This window comes from Poecilia reticulata, chromosome 2, assembly GCF_904066995.2.
Source record: "Poecilia reticulata chromosome 2, P_reticulata-male-v2, whole genome shotgun sequence".
In the NCBI taxonomy this organism is placed as follows: domain Eukaryota; kingdom Metazoa; phylum Chordata; class Actinopteri; order Cyprinodontiformes; family Poeciliidae; genus Poecilia; species Poecilia reticulata.
In genome coordinates, this window is record NC_088831.1 from 35,683,061 (window position 1) to 35,697,668 (window position 14,608).

General features: G+C 37.0%; 1 protein-coding gene across 1 annotated transcript in view; it reads left to right on the forward strand.

Moving 5' to 3' along the window:
• Window positions 1-13,539, forward strand: part of htr1fa (5-hydroxytryptamine (serotonin) receptor 1Fa) — a 36,066-nt gene extending 22,527 nt beyond the window's left edge. Inside the window, exons 2-3 of the mRNA XM_008403629.3 lie at window positions 8,326-8,440; window positions 8,812-13,539. Coding sequence (XP_008401851.1) covers window positions 8,385-8,440; window positions 8,812-10,009 — 1,254 coding nt within the window. The 5' untranslated portion in view covers window positions 8,326-8,384 and the 3' untranslated portion in view covers window positions 10,010-13,539. The remainder of the gene's footprint in view (window positions 1-8,325; window positions 8,441-8,811) is intronic.
• The last annotated feature ends 1,069 nt before the right edge of the window (window positions 13,540-14,608 follow it).

The following is a 14,608-nucleotide window of genomic DNA, read 5'->3' on the forward strand; positions in this document are numbered from 1 at the left end:
TATGACAGTCTTGCCTCTACAGTCGCATGCACTCCTACTCTTACTTGGCTGCAGATAATTTCCTTATTACTAAATATAGGCTTCACTGCTTCACATTCCTCACTTTTGAGAGCTCCCAGAATTTTTGATTCAGTTTGGCTCGTCACTCAAGAATCTTCACAATGAATTGTAAAAGCTGAGCTTTAACAGATAAAAGCTAAAGATAGCCATAAGTGGTAACGAGTTCTAGAAAAAGTAAAAAAATAAAAAGTAAAATAAAAAAGTTGATTGAGTTAAAAAAAAAAGAAAAATATTGCACACTAGTCATTAATAAAAAAAAGAAATTTGAATAAGAAAAATAAATCAATATTTGCAATTAGTGGTTGTAGCGTAACTTTATAGAAAGGAGCCACACTGTCAGATCTTCACTAAACACAGCTTAAGGACATCCTCCTCTGCATCACTGTGCCTCGAGTTTAGTCCGCCTTCCAGCCTAAGCATTGCTCAGAGATCAGTCATTTCTAATACTGTTCACTGGAGGCCTAATTTTTGCCAGTAGTTCAATCGCAGCTGAAAAAAAAAAGAAAAGAAAAACAGTAGATAATCATCAGTTCCACCAAAAATGTCCCTGACACTCAAAGCACAAGGTGTGTTTGATCAGAACCCAACTTTCAAACTGCATTCATTATAATTTTGTTGCTGGAAAAAAATATATATATATATATTTTTTTATTTTCATTTCTTATCTTCTCACCTTCAATTTCTTTCTCTCGTTTTAGTCGAATGTGCTACTGAGGAAACATTTTTAACCAAATGACCTTAAGACCCTAAAATCTGATCATTGATTCAACATGAGGTTCAGTAAAAGGCTCTGTTGTCTGTAAAAATGTAAATATTATGTCTGGTCATCACAACCTGAAAGGACTTATCTGGTAAATGTTCTATATGAATGTTGAAGAGTTGTGCATATGACAGGTCTCCGTCCTGGTGGCATACTATTTGTTGAAATGGCGTTAAAAAAAAAGTTCTGAAACTCACCCCACTACAAACTGGAAAGTATTTCTGTGGACATGAATGCTTTCGATGTTTGTAGTGCGTATGTAGTTCTGAAATTGTTTTCGTTTTACCGTTATCTTTCTTGTGGATGTTATCGCCAAAGTGAGGTTGTACACCTGTTTGCTTCAAGAGTTGCATGTTCTGTCGCTCTCTTTCTGCTACTTAAGAATCCATCCATGTGTTTTTCGGCTACACAGGAAGAATTCTCTTTTCCTCATTTCTAGTATTTACCTACACAGCAAAAGTTATCTGCGCCGCCATATAGGTTACTCTGTAAACAGGCTGAGTTCAAACACAAAGTTTACCGTTTTAAAACTTCCAAGCTTTTTAAAGAATCGGATGGATTCTTCATGACTTCAACTAGTAGTATATTGTGCAAAAGAAAAACAATGTAAATCACTACTTTCTCAGAAATTGGTGGGTTTTATCTTTTGTTTTTCTCCGTTTCTCCTCTGATGACTTGTTCCTAATTTTCTTGTGGCGCGTCACATAACAGATCCACTTCCACATCCTAAAGTAACATTATAGGTAGTAAATATTTCTTCACCTAAGGCCATTTTGCAGGGTTATTTTTTCCTTTTTGTACTGATTTATTTTGATTTTACTCCAGCTTTCTTTAACAGATGAGACATTCTGGGAAAATTAGATACATAAACAGATAAAGAAGGTGGGTTAGATGCACTTTTTTTTTAGCCCCGCATAAAATCACTCTTGGGGGGGAAAGTGCTCACTAATGAAGGGAAATAATGGTCTTAAGTTCCAGGGAGCTTTGACTATAAAAAAATCTTTCATGTCTGAGGCATTGAGTGTGGAGACTTGAATAAATCAGCTGTACGATGGCTGCATACTAATAAATGCAACAAGAAGAAATATATGTTTTACATGTTATTGGGTTCATTGTCCAATGACACATTTCAAGCATTTTAAGGCTCTAAGCCACACACATTAATATACCTGGCAATATAAATCTGATTCAGTATCTCCCATGTACATTTGGTCTTGACAGGAGCGAGTGGAGGGTTGTGCAAAGACAAACATTTAAACAAGTACCGTATTTTCCGCACTGTAAGACGCACCTAAAAACCTTCAATTTCCTCAAAAGCCGACAGTGCACCTTATAATCCGGTGCGCCTTATATATGGACCAATATTGAGCCACAACAGGTCTAGCAACTATGGTAAGCAGCCGCTGACTTCATTTTCCCCCGTAGAAGAAGGAGCGCTCGGTGCATGCTGGGATAGTTGTCAGAACGCTGGTTTGTTAATAAAGTTTGATAATACATTTAAAGCCAGGGGGGGAGGGGCGGAGAGGCGGGGGAAGAGAGACAGAGACTGCGGAGGCAGCGTGTCGGTTGGTCTGTGTTACCCAGAAAGCAGTTGGGCACAATATCGCAACACCAAACCGTGAGTGAAACAATGACTGGGGCAGCCTACTATATAAAGCACTCGGGGACCATTTCTTTATAAATGTAGATGCGTAATAATAGAGTACGGAGCAAATTGGCAATCCAAACTGAAGCATCTATTCAATGTGCCTTGTAATGCGGTTTGCCTTATATATGAAAAGAGTTTTAAAATAGGCCATTCATTGAAGGTGCGCCTTATAGTGCGGAAAATACGGTAATTATTTCATTGCTTGCTTTTAATAACAGCAATCACTCTGTAGAATAACTGTTTGATGTAATCAATTTAACAACCATCAACACAAACAAAACATACTTCAACCAGCTCCCTAAAATATTTTTTTCAGCTAGTGCTTCTGTCGGCGTGAAGCAGGTACTGAGAAAGACAACTTAGATTTATGAAATGAAACAGTAGAGAAGAAGGACACAGGTCAGTGAGAGACAACATTGACTTCTGTCAAGTAGACATAACATTTCATTTTTGCCTCTGAACAAAATACTAATGACATCACCCTGTCAATCACTCCTAAGATTATTACTCTGAGTTACGCATACAGTAGAACTTATCACCTAGTATCTTGCAGATACATGGGAAAAATCTGGACACCCTACAATCGGTGACTATAGGTTTTTCCAACATATTTGAACACAAATATTTAATATGAAATGTAACTATGCTGAGAAATTCAAATATAAACCATGAAAACTGACAAAAAGCACATTCCTGAGCTATTCTGTAAAATAGCATTTTAAAAATGTTTTGGTGGTGAGGAAAAATGAACGTCGCATACACTGCCTGCCTCCAGTACAAATAGAAAAAGACATGACATCAGGTGATTGGACGTGGATGATTAAAACAATTCTATGAGGAATTCTATGAGACTACATTTTGAAGGCGGCTTGTCCAGCTGAAGAAAGAATTAAAACTATGACAAGATCAAAAGAGCTGCCTGAGGCCTTCGAGATAGAAGGTGTAGAAGCTTATTAGTCTGGTAAGGGTTTGGGAAGTCTCAGAAGAATTTGAAATTAGCCGCTCTACTGTACAGAAAATAGTCTGAAAGATGAGGACTTTCAAAATAATGCTAATGTGCCAAGGACTGGCTGTCCAAGGATGTTTACCACAAAGGAAGACAGCAAGATGCTAAAAGAAGACCTGACAGGAAATTTTATGTCTGTACTATGAGAAAGAGACAACACAAGTTAAACTTTTTTGAGACATGTGCATGCTCTTGGTCTTTAAAAAATATGAAAACTTGTACCAGTAAGAAAAAATCATTAATAATTAATAGCTTGTCCAGATTTTATTTTTCATGAACGTCATCATAGTCGCAGCAGTTTTTTTTTTTTACGAGTAAATAAACAGTTAAAAGAATGAGCTGTAGAATGTGTGTGGCTATGTTCAAAATATATTTTATTACAGGGTAAAGGACAGAAAGCGTGGCTTGATATTTTTTCACTGCATCTTTTAAAAAGGCCGATAAAACAACCAGCATATGAGTTGATTATGATTAATTAACTATTTATTTCCTCATAGAATTGAAGCTTCTAACAATTTTCAGATTTATGTGTTTGGTGTCACTTCCACAATTGCCGAAGAAATATGAAAGAGAAGACAAAGGGAAAAAAAACAAAACAAATAGAAAACATGTTGATTAAATATTTTATTCAATTCCTACCAACCTGTTTAGAGTGGTGGCAGCGGATGCGTTATTTCTTTGTTTATTTGTTTGTTTTTAGTCTCATTCACACATCTGTCTAGCTGCAGAAATCAATTTACCACAAAACAATGTCACTCTTTAGCAATTCAGCATGTCTGTTTTTTTATCATCAGTTAATAGAAGCTAAATGTTTAAGACAAGGGTAAATTAAGAACTATATAAATATATCACCTTGTGCTTCTGGTGATTTCAGGTTCAGCTTTCACCTGCCATGCAGCAGCCCTACTTGGTTGATGCACTTCATTTCTGCAGTGGCTGGAAGTTAATAGCAGAATAAATTGCAGCCAAAACTCCCTGTAAGATTTTCCCATTTTGTTGAATCATTTTTCAGAAACTTGGCTTTCTGCTTGCCATTGTACCAGCAACTAATTACTCACTCTTACTTTTTGGTTTTTATGCCAGACAAGTTATTTTATTAGCGCCGCCTGCTGCTGTTGGCTGCATGAGTCACTCAGTCTGACTTTTTGGCTAATAAAACAGGCAAATACAGTCGCCAAGTATACAGCCTTTATAAACTTCCCCAAAATGGATAGAGTGCAAGGCTATCTAGCTTTAGCATTCTAATCTCAAGCTAAATGTAGACAACTTTTGATTTTAAATATATTTATCTAACACCTTCAGTGCTTTACACACAAGTTGTCAGATATTTAATAGTTGAATAATTTGTTGTTTTGGTTTCCCCGGTTTTCCAGCATTATGGGCAGATCAATCTTTATTTGTACAGAACAGCTGCATATCATAATATAAGACTAAATAACAGTGTTAGAAAAACATTGCTAGAGCATCATAGCACACAGCATTTGGATGTCTGGTTGTCTTTAAACAACTCTGGACAGAATGCGATAGTAGCTTTCTGATGGTAGCTTTTCAAATATGTGCACTGGATTATTTACTTCTGTGTAAATCAAATAAAACAACAATCACAGCCACTAAGTAAAACTATTAAACAAAAGAACCTCTGAAATGTGTGAAGAATATGGATAAATTACCCAGAAAGTTTGACATTTAGTTGCACTCATTACAGAAACTAAAACAGCATTTTAGCATCTTAGAAAACACTCCATCCAGCTCATCTTCTTACCAGCAGACTTTGTCATAGACATAAAAAAATATGACAGTGGATGAAAAATACAAACAAAAACACAGACTAGTAAATAAATGACATTTGCTGTTTTCACGTCATTTACTTTGCCAAGCTCCTGAGCTGTCAGTCACAGTCATCGGCTATTTCACAGCTCCCCTCTTTCACAGCAGCATTTGGCAGCTCAACAGCTTGCCTGGGCCAAGCTGTGTTTCAAAGCTTCTACTCAACATGACAGATGCAACATCCCTGTTCTTGTAAGAGCAAAAATGGATAGAAGGGGCAAAGTAGCAAAGTGTCAGAAGCTGGGTGTTTCATTTGACAATAATCCCAGTTATTTCTGTGATGGCTTATATTTGTGTTGTATGCTGTAGTTCATATGTGCAAACACATGTACACCCTGCTTAGGCAGAAAAGGGCAGCAACACTTTTCATCTTACAATACCAAATTCTTCAGGAAAACTTTTTGTTCTGGTAGCCAGATGCTTGCAGACCACTCAGAAACCCCAGCTCACAGTAGCACTGTGCTGTATGATTAATTAAAAATCATTCAGCTACTATTGCTTCCTGTCCAGATGTTTGATCACCTTTTGTTCAAATTATATTCAGACTATTTACACCTGAACTGGATTATTCTAGAAAACATAGATTCTTCAAAGTGCCGTTTGAGATTCATTAAACATTTTATTCTATTTGTAAAAATCTTCCCCCTAAAACTAGTTTATACCTAAACTAAAATATTGATTTCAACTGTAATTATATTTGCATTAAAGCTGTGGGCTACACTGCCTTTGTAGGCACAAATTCAAAGGATGCATTTTAAAATGTTTCTGTTTTTATTAAATGCTGAATGAGTCTGTTGTAGAATGCCGAGTAATTATTGTACAGTACTGTTGTTTTTGAGCATATCCTCTATTATTGGAGAATGTAGACAATTAGAAATGATTTGGAAAATCTGCTCACTCCCTTATCTTATCTACTCATTCACAATGGGCAGATGTTGTAAAGAATGGGCTGTGGAAAATGTAGCGACACACACACACATTCACAGAAACAACTCACTGGATAATTCTAAAAGCAACATGGCCATAATTCCGCTTTTCAAATTTGCTGAATCCATGTTCAGGCACTTTTTGGAGGGAATAAAGCAGAACCGACTGGATTTATGCTGGTTCAGTAGAGCTTATCTTCAGACGGTCTTGAGGAGAAAAGCTGCCCTTTGGAACATTTCAGAAAGAAGGCAGATGTTTTTTACATTGTGTACAATGTTTGACAGTATTGCGTACATCAGTCAGTGCCGTTATATACACGCACACACCATATAACTTGCTTAAAGACACTCTCAGCTCTTCCGTTTATTTTAGTCGGAAACACATTTGTGCACTGCTGACAGTGCATCAGTGCAGCAGTAATTATCATTTATCTTTCTGCACAAAGTAATCTGCATACTGTTGGGTTTTCTGTTAAGCTGTTTCCAGAACAGAGAATGTTGAATTGCATTGAAATGCAGAGTGAGACAATTTATTGTCTTTAAAGACTAAAATCATTGGGTGAACAACCAGTTCACTTAATGGTGGCTATTTGTTTAGAATTTGACTTGTGTTCAAAGTGAGCTTGTTGCAGCTAACACATAAAGTGCATATATTAGGCTGAAGTGAAATGAAATCCAAACTTCCCCCTCTACTCCACCCACCCAGATCTTAACCCATCGCCTTGATATCGGACAGTCTTGTTGGAGACCTTTGGCTCAGACTTTTGGCTGCCTCTGCTAGATCATCACATTTATTAAAATTACTGTACTTCTTAGGTTTCTATAGCAACAGTTTCCGCTCATGTCTTCAGGATATTAAACAATGCGGTGAAGAAGATGTGAAGAAGCTGCAATGACATTCATTTCTTTGCACTCTGATTAAATGATAGTGACTGAATCCATTATTGTACAACCACTAGCTGTACTTGACATACGCAGCTGCAGATGGTGACATTTTTAGGTTTAGTCTCCTGATACTCATTAGAAATTAGGTATAACAACATCAAAATGTATCCATCTGGGGGATTATACTAAAACATCTGCTTGAAGAACAAACCATTAACAAGAAGAAGAGTATTAGTCACATTGAAAAATATTATTTGTATTAGTCAGGTGTGAATCTCAATATATTTTACTGGGATTGTATTTGAAGAAAAAGAAACTAGAAAAATAAAATGTGTAGTGTATTTGTACTTAACCCTGGAGTCATGGTCAATACTTTATAACTGCATTTCACCACTGTTACAGCTGCACATATTTTGGGGTATATCACTGTTCCACCAACACAGAGCATGCAAATTGTCTTGTGCCTTTCTTATTGTACCAGACCCTATTCTTCTTGTGATAAACTGCAAAAAAGCTCTTGGTTTTTTTCTTAAAAATATTGTTTTCCACTTTAAAAAAAACAATTTTTAATGAAAGTTAGATCTGAGGAATGCATAACTAAAGATTGTCTTGTTTACAGATTCTCCCAGGCAATCTGGATATCATTGTTGCCATGCGCCTCTTGGCTGCATGTCTGATTAATGCTCTCCTTGCCTAACCAGTCAGTTTAGGTGAATGCAATGTCTTTGTTAGGTTTGCAGTGTTGTCATGCTATTTCCATTTTCTGATGTCAGGATTAATATTGTTTTGTACCTTAGCCATGCTTTTGAGTTCTTCATAACTCTCCCTCAGATCTGTCTGGTGTGTTAACTGTTGCTTTGTAGACTAATAATCTCTATGAAACCTCTGAGGCCTTTACAGCACTTCTATATTTATACTGAAAATAAATTACACAATATAACACACTTTGAAAATTAAGTGACTTCTGAAGGCAGTTGGTTGGGCTGGATTTTGTTTCAGTAAATTCAATTAGAAGGAAATATTTGTAAAAAAAAAAAAAAAAGTTTGTAAAGTGTATAAAGTTCTCTTCAATATTTATCTCTCCACTGGCTCTGTGTATGTATAATATGCATAAGCTATATCTGACCAAAAAACAAATGTAAATTATAATTGGCATAATTCAGACTTTAAAGTATTTTCTCACATTGTTCCTCTCATTCTTACTTTCTCCTAGGCACTGAGCAATAGTGGTGAGGTGATGGCAGATTTGGCAGGCAGCACAGATCTCAGCAGATGGTCTGCTGCACACTGAACCGACCAAAAGCAGCAAAACATCGAAGGATAGACAGGTAGGACTGGATTATTTCAATTGCTTCAAGGGCAAACTTTTGTGAGCAAGATAAGCTTTTTCATAGCTTGAGTTGCTTCACGGCAGAATCAGTCTTTTGAGTTTAATGGCATGTTCTTGAATGAAAGGATTCTTTTCAGACATTTTGATATTCATTTTCTATGTGATGCCAAAACCCAAATAACCGCCCTTGAATGTTGAAAAAGAGAGGTGAGGTTTGAATGACTTTACCTTGTATATTTTAGTTTCCTTCCCAGATTGTGGTGAGATTACACGAGTCACAAACACTTTTAATGTTGTGCCTTGGCGTTTTTTTACCTTTCTTCATTGTATGCCTAATGTCGGACTCTTTTTTTCCATTTAATTTTGCAGAATGGATTTCTTTAATTGGACCGAAGGAGCCTTCGCTACAAACAGCAGCAGTTATGACTCCTTTGAGACCACAACACTCCCTCCCAGTAAAATCCTGCTAACAATAACCCTTTCTGTTGTTGCCGTACTAACTACATTCTTTAACTGTCTGGTGATCACAGCTATTGCTGTCACCCGCAAGCTACATCACCCAGCCAACTACCTCATCTGCTCGTTAGCGGTGACTGACCTGTTGGTGGCTGTGCTGGTCATGCCCTTCAGCATAATCTACATCCAGAATGAAAAATGGATCATGGGCGAGGTGGTGTGCACCATTTGGTTGAGCATAGACATTGCGTGTTGTACCTGCTCAATTCTTCATCTCGCTACAATCGCCATTGACCGCTACAGGGCCATCACGGATGCTGTGGAGTATTCACGCAAGCGCACAGGAGCCAGGGCTGGTGCCATGGTGGCAGTAGTGTGGCTCTTGTCCATTCTCATTTCACTTCCTCCACTACTCTGGCGACACTACAGCGATGACGAAGAGCATAAGGATCAATGCATCATCATCCACCACCACATGGCTTTCACTCTTTATTCCACACTTGGAGCGTTTTATATTCCTCTAATGCTCATTCTGATCCTCTACTACAAAATCTACAAGGCCGCTCAGACACTTTACATGCGCAGAGAGGCTAGCAGAGCTAGCCGTCACTCATGCATGACCAACGGGAGCATGATTCCTTCATCCTGTCCTGCTGGAGACAGCGATGGCGATGGTGGTCCTCGGAGTCCAGAGCCCATAAGTCCACCGGAAAAGTCCTTCTCTGAGCCTTCTACTGAGGAAACGCCACGTGAACGGGTGCGAGCCTCCAAAAAAGTTTCCCAAAGCAAGTCACTCAGGCATGACTCGAGGAGCGAGTCGCGTCGAAGCCAAATTTACCAAGCGCCCCGAATTTCAGGCTCACGGGAACGAAAGGCGGCATCCACACTGGGGTTAATAATAGGGGCCTTTGTTATCTGCTGGCTGCCATTTTTTGTCAAGGAGGTGATCGTCAACACTTGTGGTTCATGCAACACTTCTATCGAAATGGCAGATTTTCTTACGTGGTTGGGCTACCTTAACTCTCTGATCAACCCCCTCATCTACACCATCTTTAATGAGGACTTTAAGAAAGCTTTCCAAAAACTTATTAGATGCAGTCATTACCTCTGATGCTTAGTCATGCATGATCAAGCTCACACACCATTTAACAAACATATATAACAAAAAGAGAACAAAAGTAACGGCTTCAGTCAGAGAATACTAACCGGACACTAAATCAATATACCAAGAGGAAAAGGAAATAAACAAGAAAAAAAAAAGGCTGATTCCCATTTTCCGAATTGATGTTAACTACTTCAACAAACTAAATGGCACCCCATCTCACTGATGGGTATTGGTTTAAAGTTCAACACTGAAGTCCAGCCTGTACTATTTATAGAGCAGCCCAATATCTCTCTAATATTAATTGGTGTGTGTGAAAGGACGCTGACATGTTGGTTTTGAAATACAAGGCAACTGCTGACATTTCTGAGGTCTGGGTTCTGAGCATTAGAGATTAGCCCTATTTAAAGGTCTATAAATAGCTGACCATCATGTCCGATCCATCTAATAAATTCACTTTTGTCAGCTGGACACTGCTGGCTAAAATATGTCATGTGTAAAATACCACAAATTACCAAGTCATTGTTTTATATGGTCATGGTATTAAAAAAACAACTTTTTTTTCTCACTTTCACTCTCATCATCAACAAGAATATCTTTTTGTGTTATATTTGTTTTGCAAAACCTTTGAACAAATTTGAACATGTTATTCTCACTTTAATAATTTAAAATGTCTTAAAGTTATGGAAATATTCTATGGGTTTTATAAACTTCACTATGCTGCATCTTAACATCCTGTGGTTTTAAACAGACAAGGTTAACATTCAGATAATGTTTGTAAAGTATTTGAAGGGTAATTCTCTGCTTTCAGAACTATGGATGCCCCAATGAAGCTATTTATGGTAGATACTGTCCTTATGCATTATAAATAAATGGATACAATTTATCTTAAAAGATTTTTACTTCAATCTCTCTCACTCTCTCTCTTTCTTTCTCTGTCTCTCTCTCTGTTTGTGTCTTTCTCTCTCTTTCTCTCTGTCTTTTTCTCTCTCTTTCTGAAAACTAAATTTCAGCTTTCCTGGCCAAATTTGGAGCTCCTAATAAGTGACTTAAAGTTGAGGAAAGTTTAGTGCTCTAAGAAGCGATAAGACCTTTGAGGTCTGGCATCTTCAGACACCTGAAAGCAGCATCAGATAAACTGATTAGACACCTAACTGTTAGACTGTATTTTTGAGTCATACTCGTGAGGGCGAATGTGGATTTCAGCACATCTGCTCCATCCGTCTGCAAGACTGTCACTCCGGGGGGCACCAGCTGTTTTCATTACACAGAGGCATTTAATTGTTGTGTTTTTACTTTTTTACTTTTTGGAATAATGAACTGAGCTGTAATAAGGATGAAAAATAATTTTGCTGAATAAGTTGAATTGTGGTTGAAGACTCAGCCCATATATTTTTCTGCATAAAAATTGCAGTATACCAATTCTATTATTATCATCCTTAAGTCTCTCAACCTAAATCAGGTTTGCCAAATCTTACTTACCTGAAATGAAACTACAGCTTTCCTTGTATCTGCCCCTCTGAGACTTTGTCCACACGATTCTTTTTCAAAATAAAAAAAAGCTTACAGCAAAACCCTTTTTCACACAGCTGTTTGCGATTAACCCTTCTAAACACATGGACAATATTTACATTGTATTCTCTTTTTTTATTGTTAGCATAGACACATCTAAGACTATGTATTAAACTGGTATGTGATGGCACATGTTTTAGATTGAGCAGATGAGTCATGCCAGCAAAAACGTCCATTGTTAAGACAGGGGTTAAAGATATGCACCTTATCAACAGCAGTAGTTTCCAAAAGAGAACCATGACTCGTTGATTTTATGACTTGGTCAGTTGTTTACATGACAGTGGGTACTTTTTTTTTTAAAACCTAAGCATCTCTCACTTTTTTAAATACCAGCTTAATAGGTCGTGAAGGAGGGGTGGTACTCAGCTCCTGCAGTCAACCGTGTATTACCTGGATTGGTAGCAAATTGATCATAGGGCAGCACAGAGACAAAAAAGTACAACCAACCTTGTATTCCCACATTCATGATTGATGGCAATGTAGAGAGATAAATCAGTCCAACAGTCACGTGTCCATGTGTGGGAGGAAAGAACCCAAGCACAGGGAAAACACACAAACTCCACTCCAAAAGGCCACAATGGGATTGTATCCCAGAACCCTCTTGCTGCAAGGCAACAATGCTAACAGCTGTACCACAGTGCAGCAGGTGTGGTAGCATATTTCAGTGAATTATTAATGCATGTACCTCATGTCATTGGTGTTATATCTGAAATCACACCATCTGTGAACAGTAAACTCAAGCATAAAAGTCTAAATGACATAGTGAGGTTAGGTTATTTATATAGAGTCTTGATCTTTGAGTTCAGAGATGAAGGCTGAAGATGATATCACTGTGCCAAAAGAAATGATTTTAGTATCCAGACAAAGAACTGCAGAAGACTACAAGAATGAGATCATCACTATGTCACTATTCCATATGATGCAATGTCAATTTTAGGAAAGAAAAAGGTAAACAATGCAGAAAAAAGCAAAGAACAAATACATCTATGAGCTTTGCAAACCCTTTGGCTGTAAATTGACTTTATGTGAAATAAAAAAATTAAAAAAAAAGTATGTGCTTAGATAAAATTCAAGTCTTACAGGGACCAGTAACAGTGGATCACTACTTGCTGGAAAATACTAGAACAAAAGAGGCAGGTGAACATGTTGAGAATGCATGAGACCCAAAGGTGCATCCCGGAGCTAACCAGGCAGCCCCAGCTCAAGGTAATATCTGCTCATTACAAAATTATTTTCTATGCTACTTATTTGCTCCTTTTATAATATTTTTCAAATAAATATTTAAAGTAAATGTTTGTCTGAACCCTGCCCACAAACAGCTAAAATTGCCATAAACCTCGCCTGTCAATGTGAGTAAAACTAGAAAACTGACAGAACATCTGCTTGTTAGGAGTATCAAACAGAAAGCATTCCCTCAGCTAAGTCCGATTTCCATACATTTCTTTAAAGGAGCCTTCGAGTCAAGCATCAGTTATAAGAAATCTGTGTGTAATTATCAGGTAATTGTTTATAAACTTTATGATGTAAGCTTGCCATTTATGTAAGAAACTGCCTTATTTTTACACTGTAACATCTGCAGCATTTCATATTCTATTTTCCCAGATATTTTTAATTTTATTTATTTAATTCTATTTCCCCGAAAACTGTAAACAACCCAGCCTGCTTAACGTTCACACCGCAGCCAGCACAGGGTTGATCAAGCCTCAGAGTTACTGGCGTAGAATTCCTCATTATATTACTCCCACTCAAATACTTGGAATAGGACTCCTATTTTTTACCATCTTGAAGACAGTACGTGATATGTTAGGAATGATTGTGGATGAGTCAAGTATGAGGGTGTACTGTATTCCACTGAAATAAGATAAGAATAGGTGTGGAATATGGTTGCTTGCATCTTTTCCAGTGTGACCATACATTTCTTTTGCAGTGTCCATGTCTGAATTACAAAAAAAAAAAAAAGACAAAAACTTAGATTGCACAACAGGAAATATGTTGTTAAGAGATAATATAAATGTATCATTGTATGTATGGAGAGAGCTGTACAGGAATAATAATGTTTTTTCACCAGTGAACTGTATTCAGTCTGCTGACAGATTGTGATTTAACAGAATGTTTCAAATTATTGTGCAAAGGTGCCCTCTTGTGGCTAAGAGAGAGAATTTAGACTTCCGACTTGGTTGTGATAACCTGCAACTTTGCTGCTAAAGAAAGATGTATGAATACATTTATGTGATATGGTTCATTTATCTTCCTTCATCAAAATAAATAAAGGCAGTTGAAATTTTGCTTCCTTTCTGTTTTTGAATAGTCGTTTTTTCCCCCCTGATCTTTAGGGACATTTCCAAAGGGAAGAAGTCAATTCTTTTTTTCTCCAACCTACACATTACGTAGTGAGCACATTAGATCCATGTTTAGTGATTTCCTGTTGATTCCATTCTGTAATTTTGACCTACAAAAAACTGTCAATCTTACCCTCTTTTGCCTATTTGGAATTGCTTTAGTTCAAATCAATAAGCAAGTAAAAGGACCAAAGTACTTCCTTTGATTTACCTCAGTCTCCACAAGAATCTAAATTTACAAGTTGTTCCATAGTATATAAACGTTATATATATTCATATATAAAATTTGCTTATATTTTTCAGGTGTGTTTTTTAAAAGATCAATAAACTAACCTGCAAACACAGTGATTGAATCAGTGAATTCGATAATGGCCCAAATGCAACATTTTATTTTTTGGGGGGACATTTTTGACATTTTTTAAGGTTTTATTATTATTTTGGAATTTTATCTTTTACATTTTTAGTAGCAATAAATCACATTGTGGTGATAAAGACCGTTTTTCCAGATCTTTACATAAAATGAACAGTTAAAATGTTACAAAACCTGACTCATTTATTCAGAAACATTTGTATTTTAAAACCCAGTATAAAAAGGACAATGCAGATGACCTCTTTCTGCTTTAATTTGCATCTGCATCGTAGGTGAAGTCTTACATCTCATCCCAGGGAATCTTTTTGCTAAGGAAAAGAAAGGTAC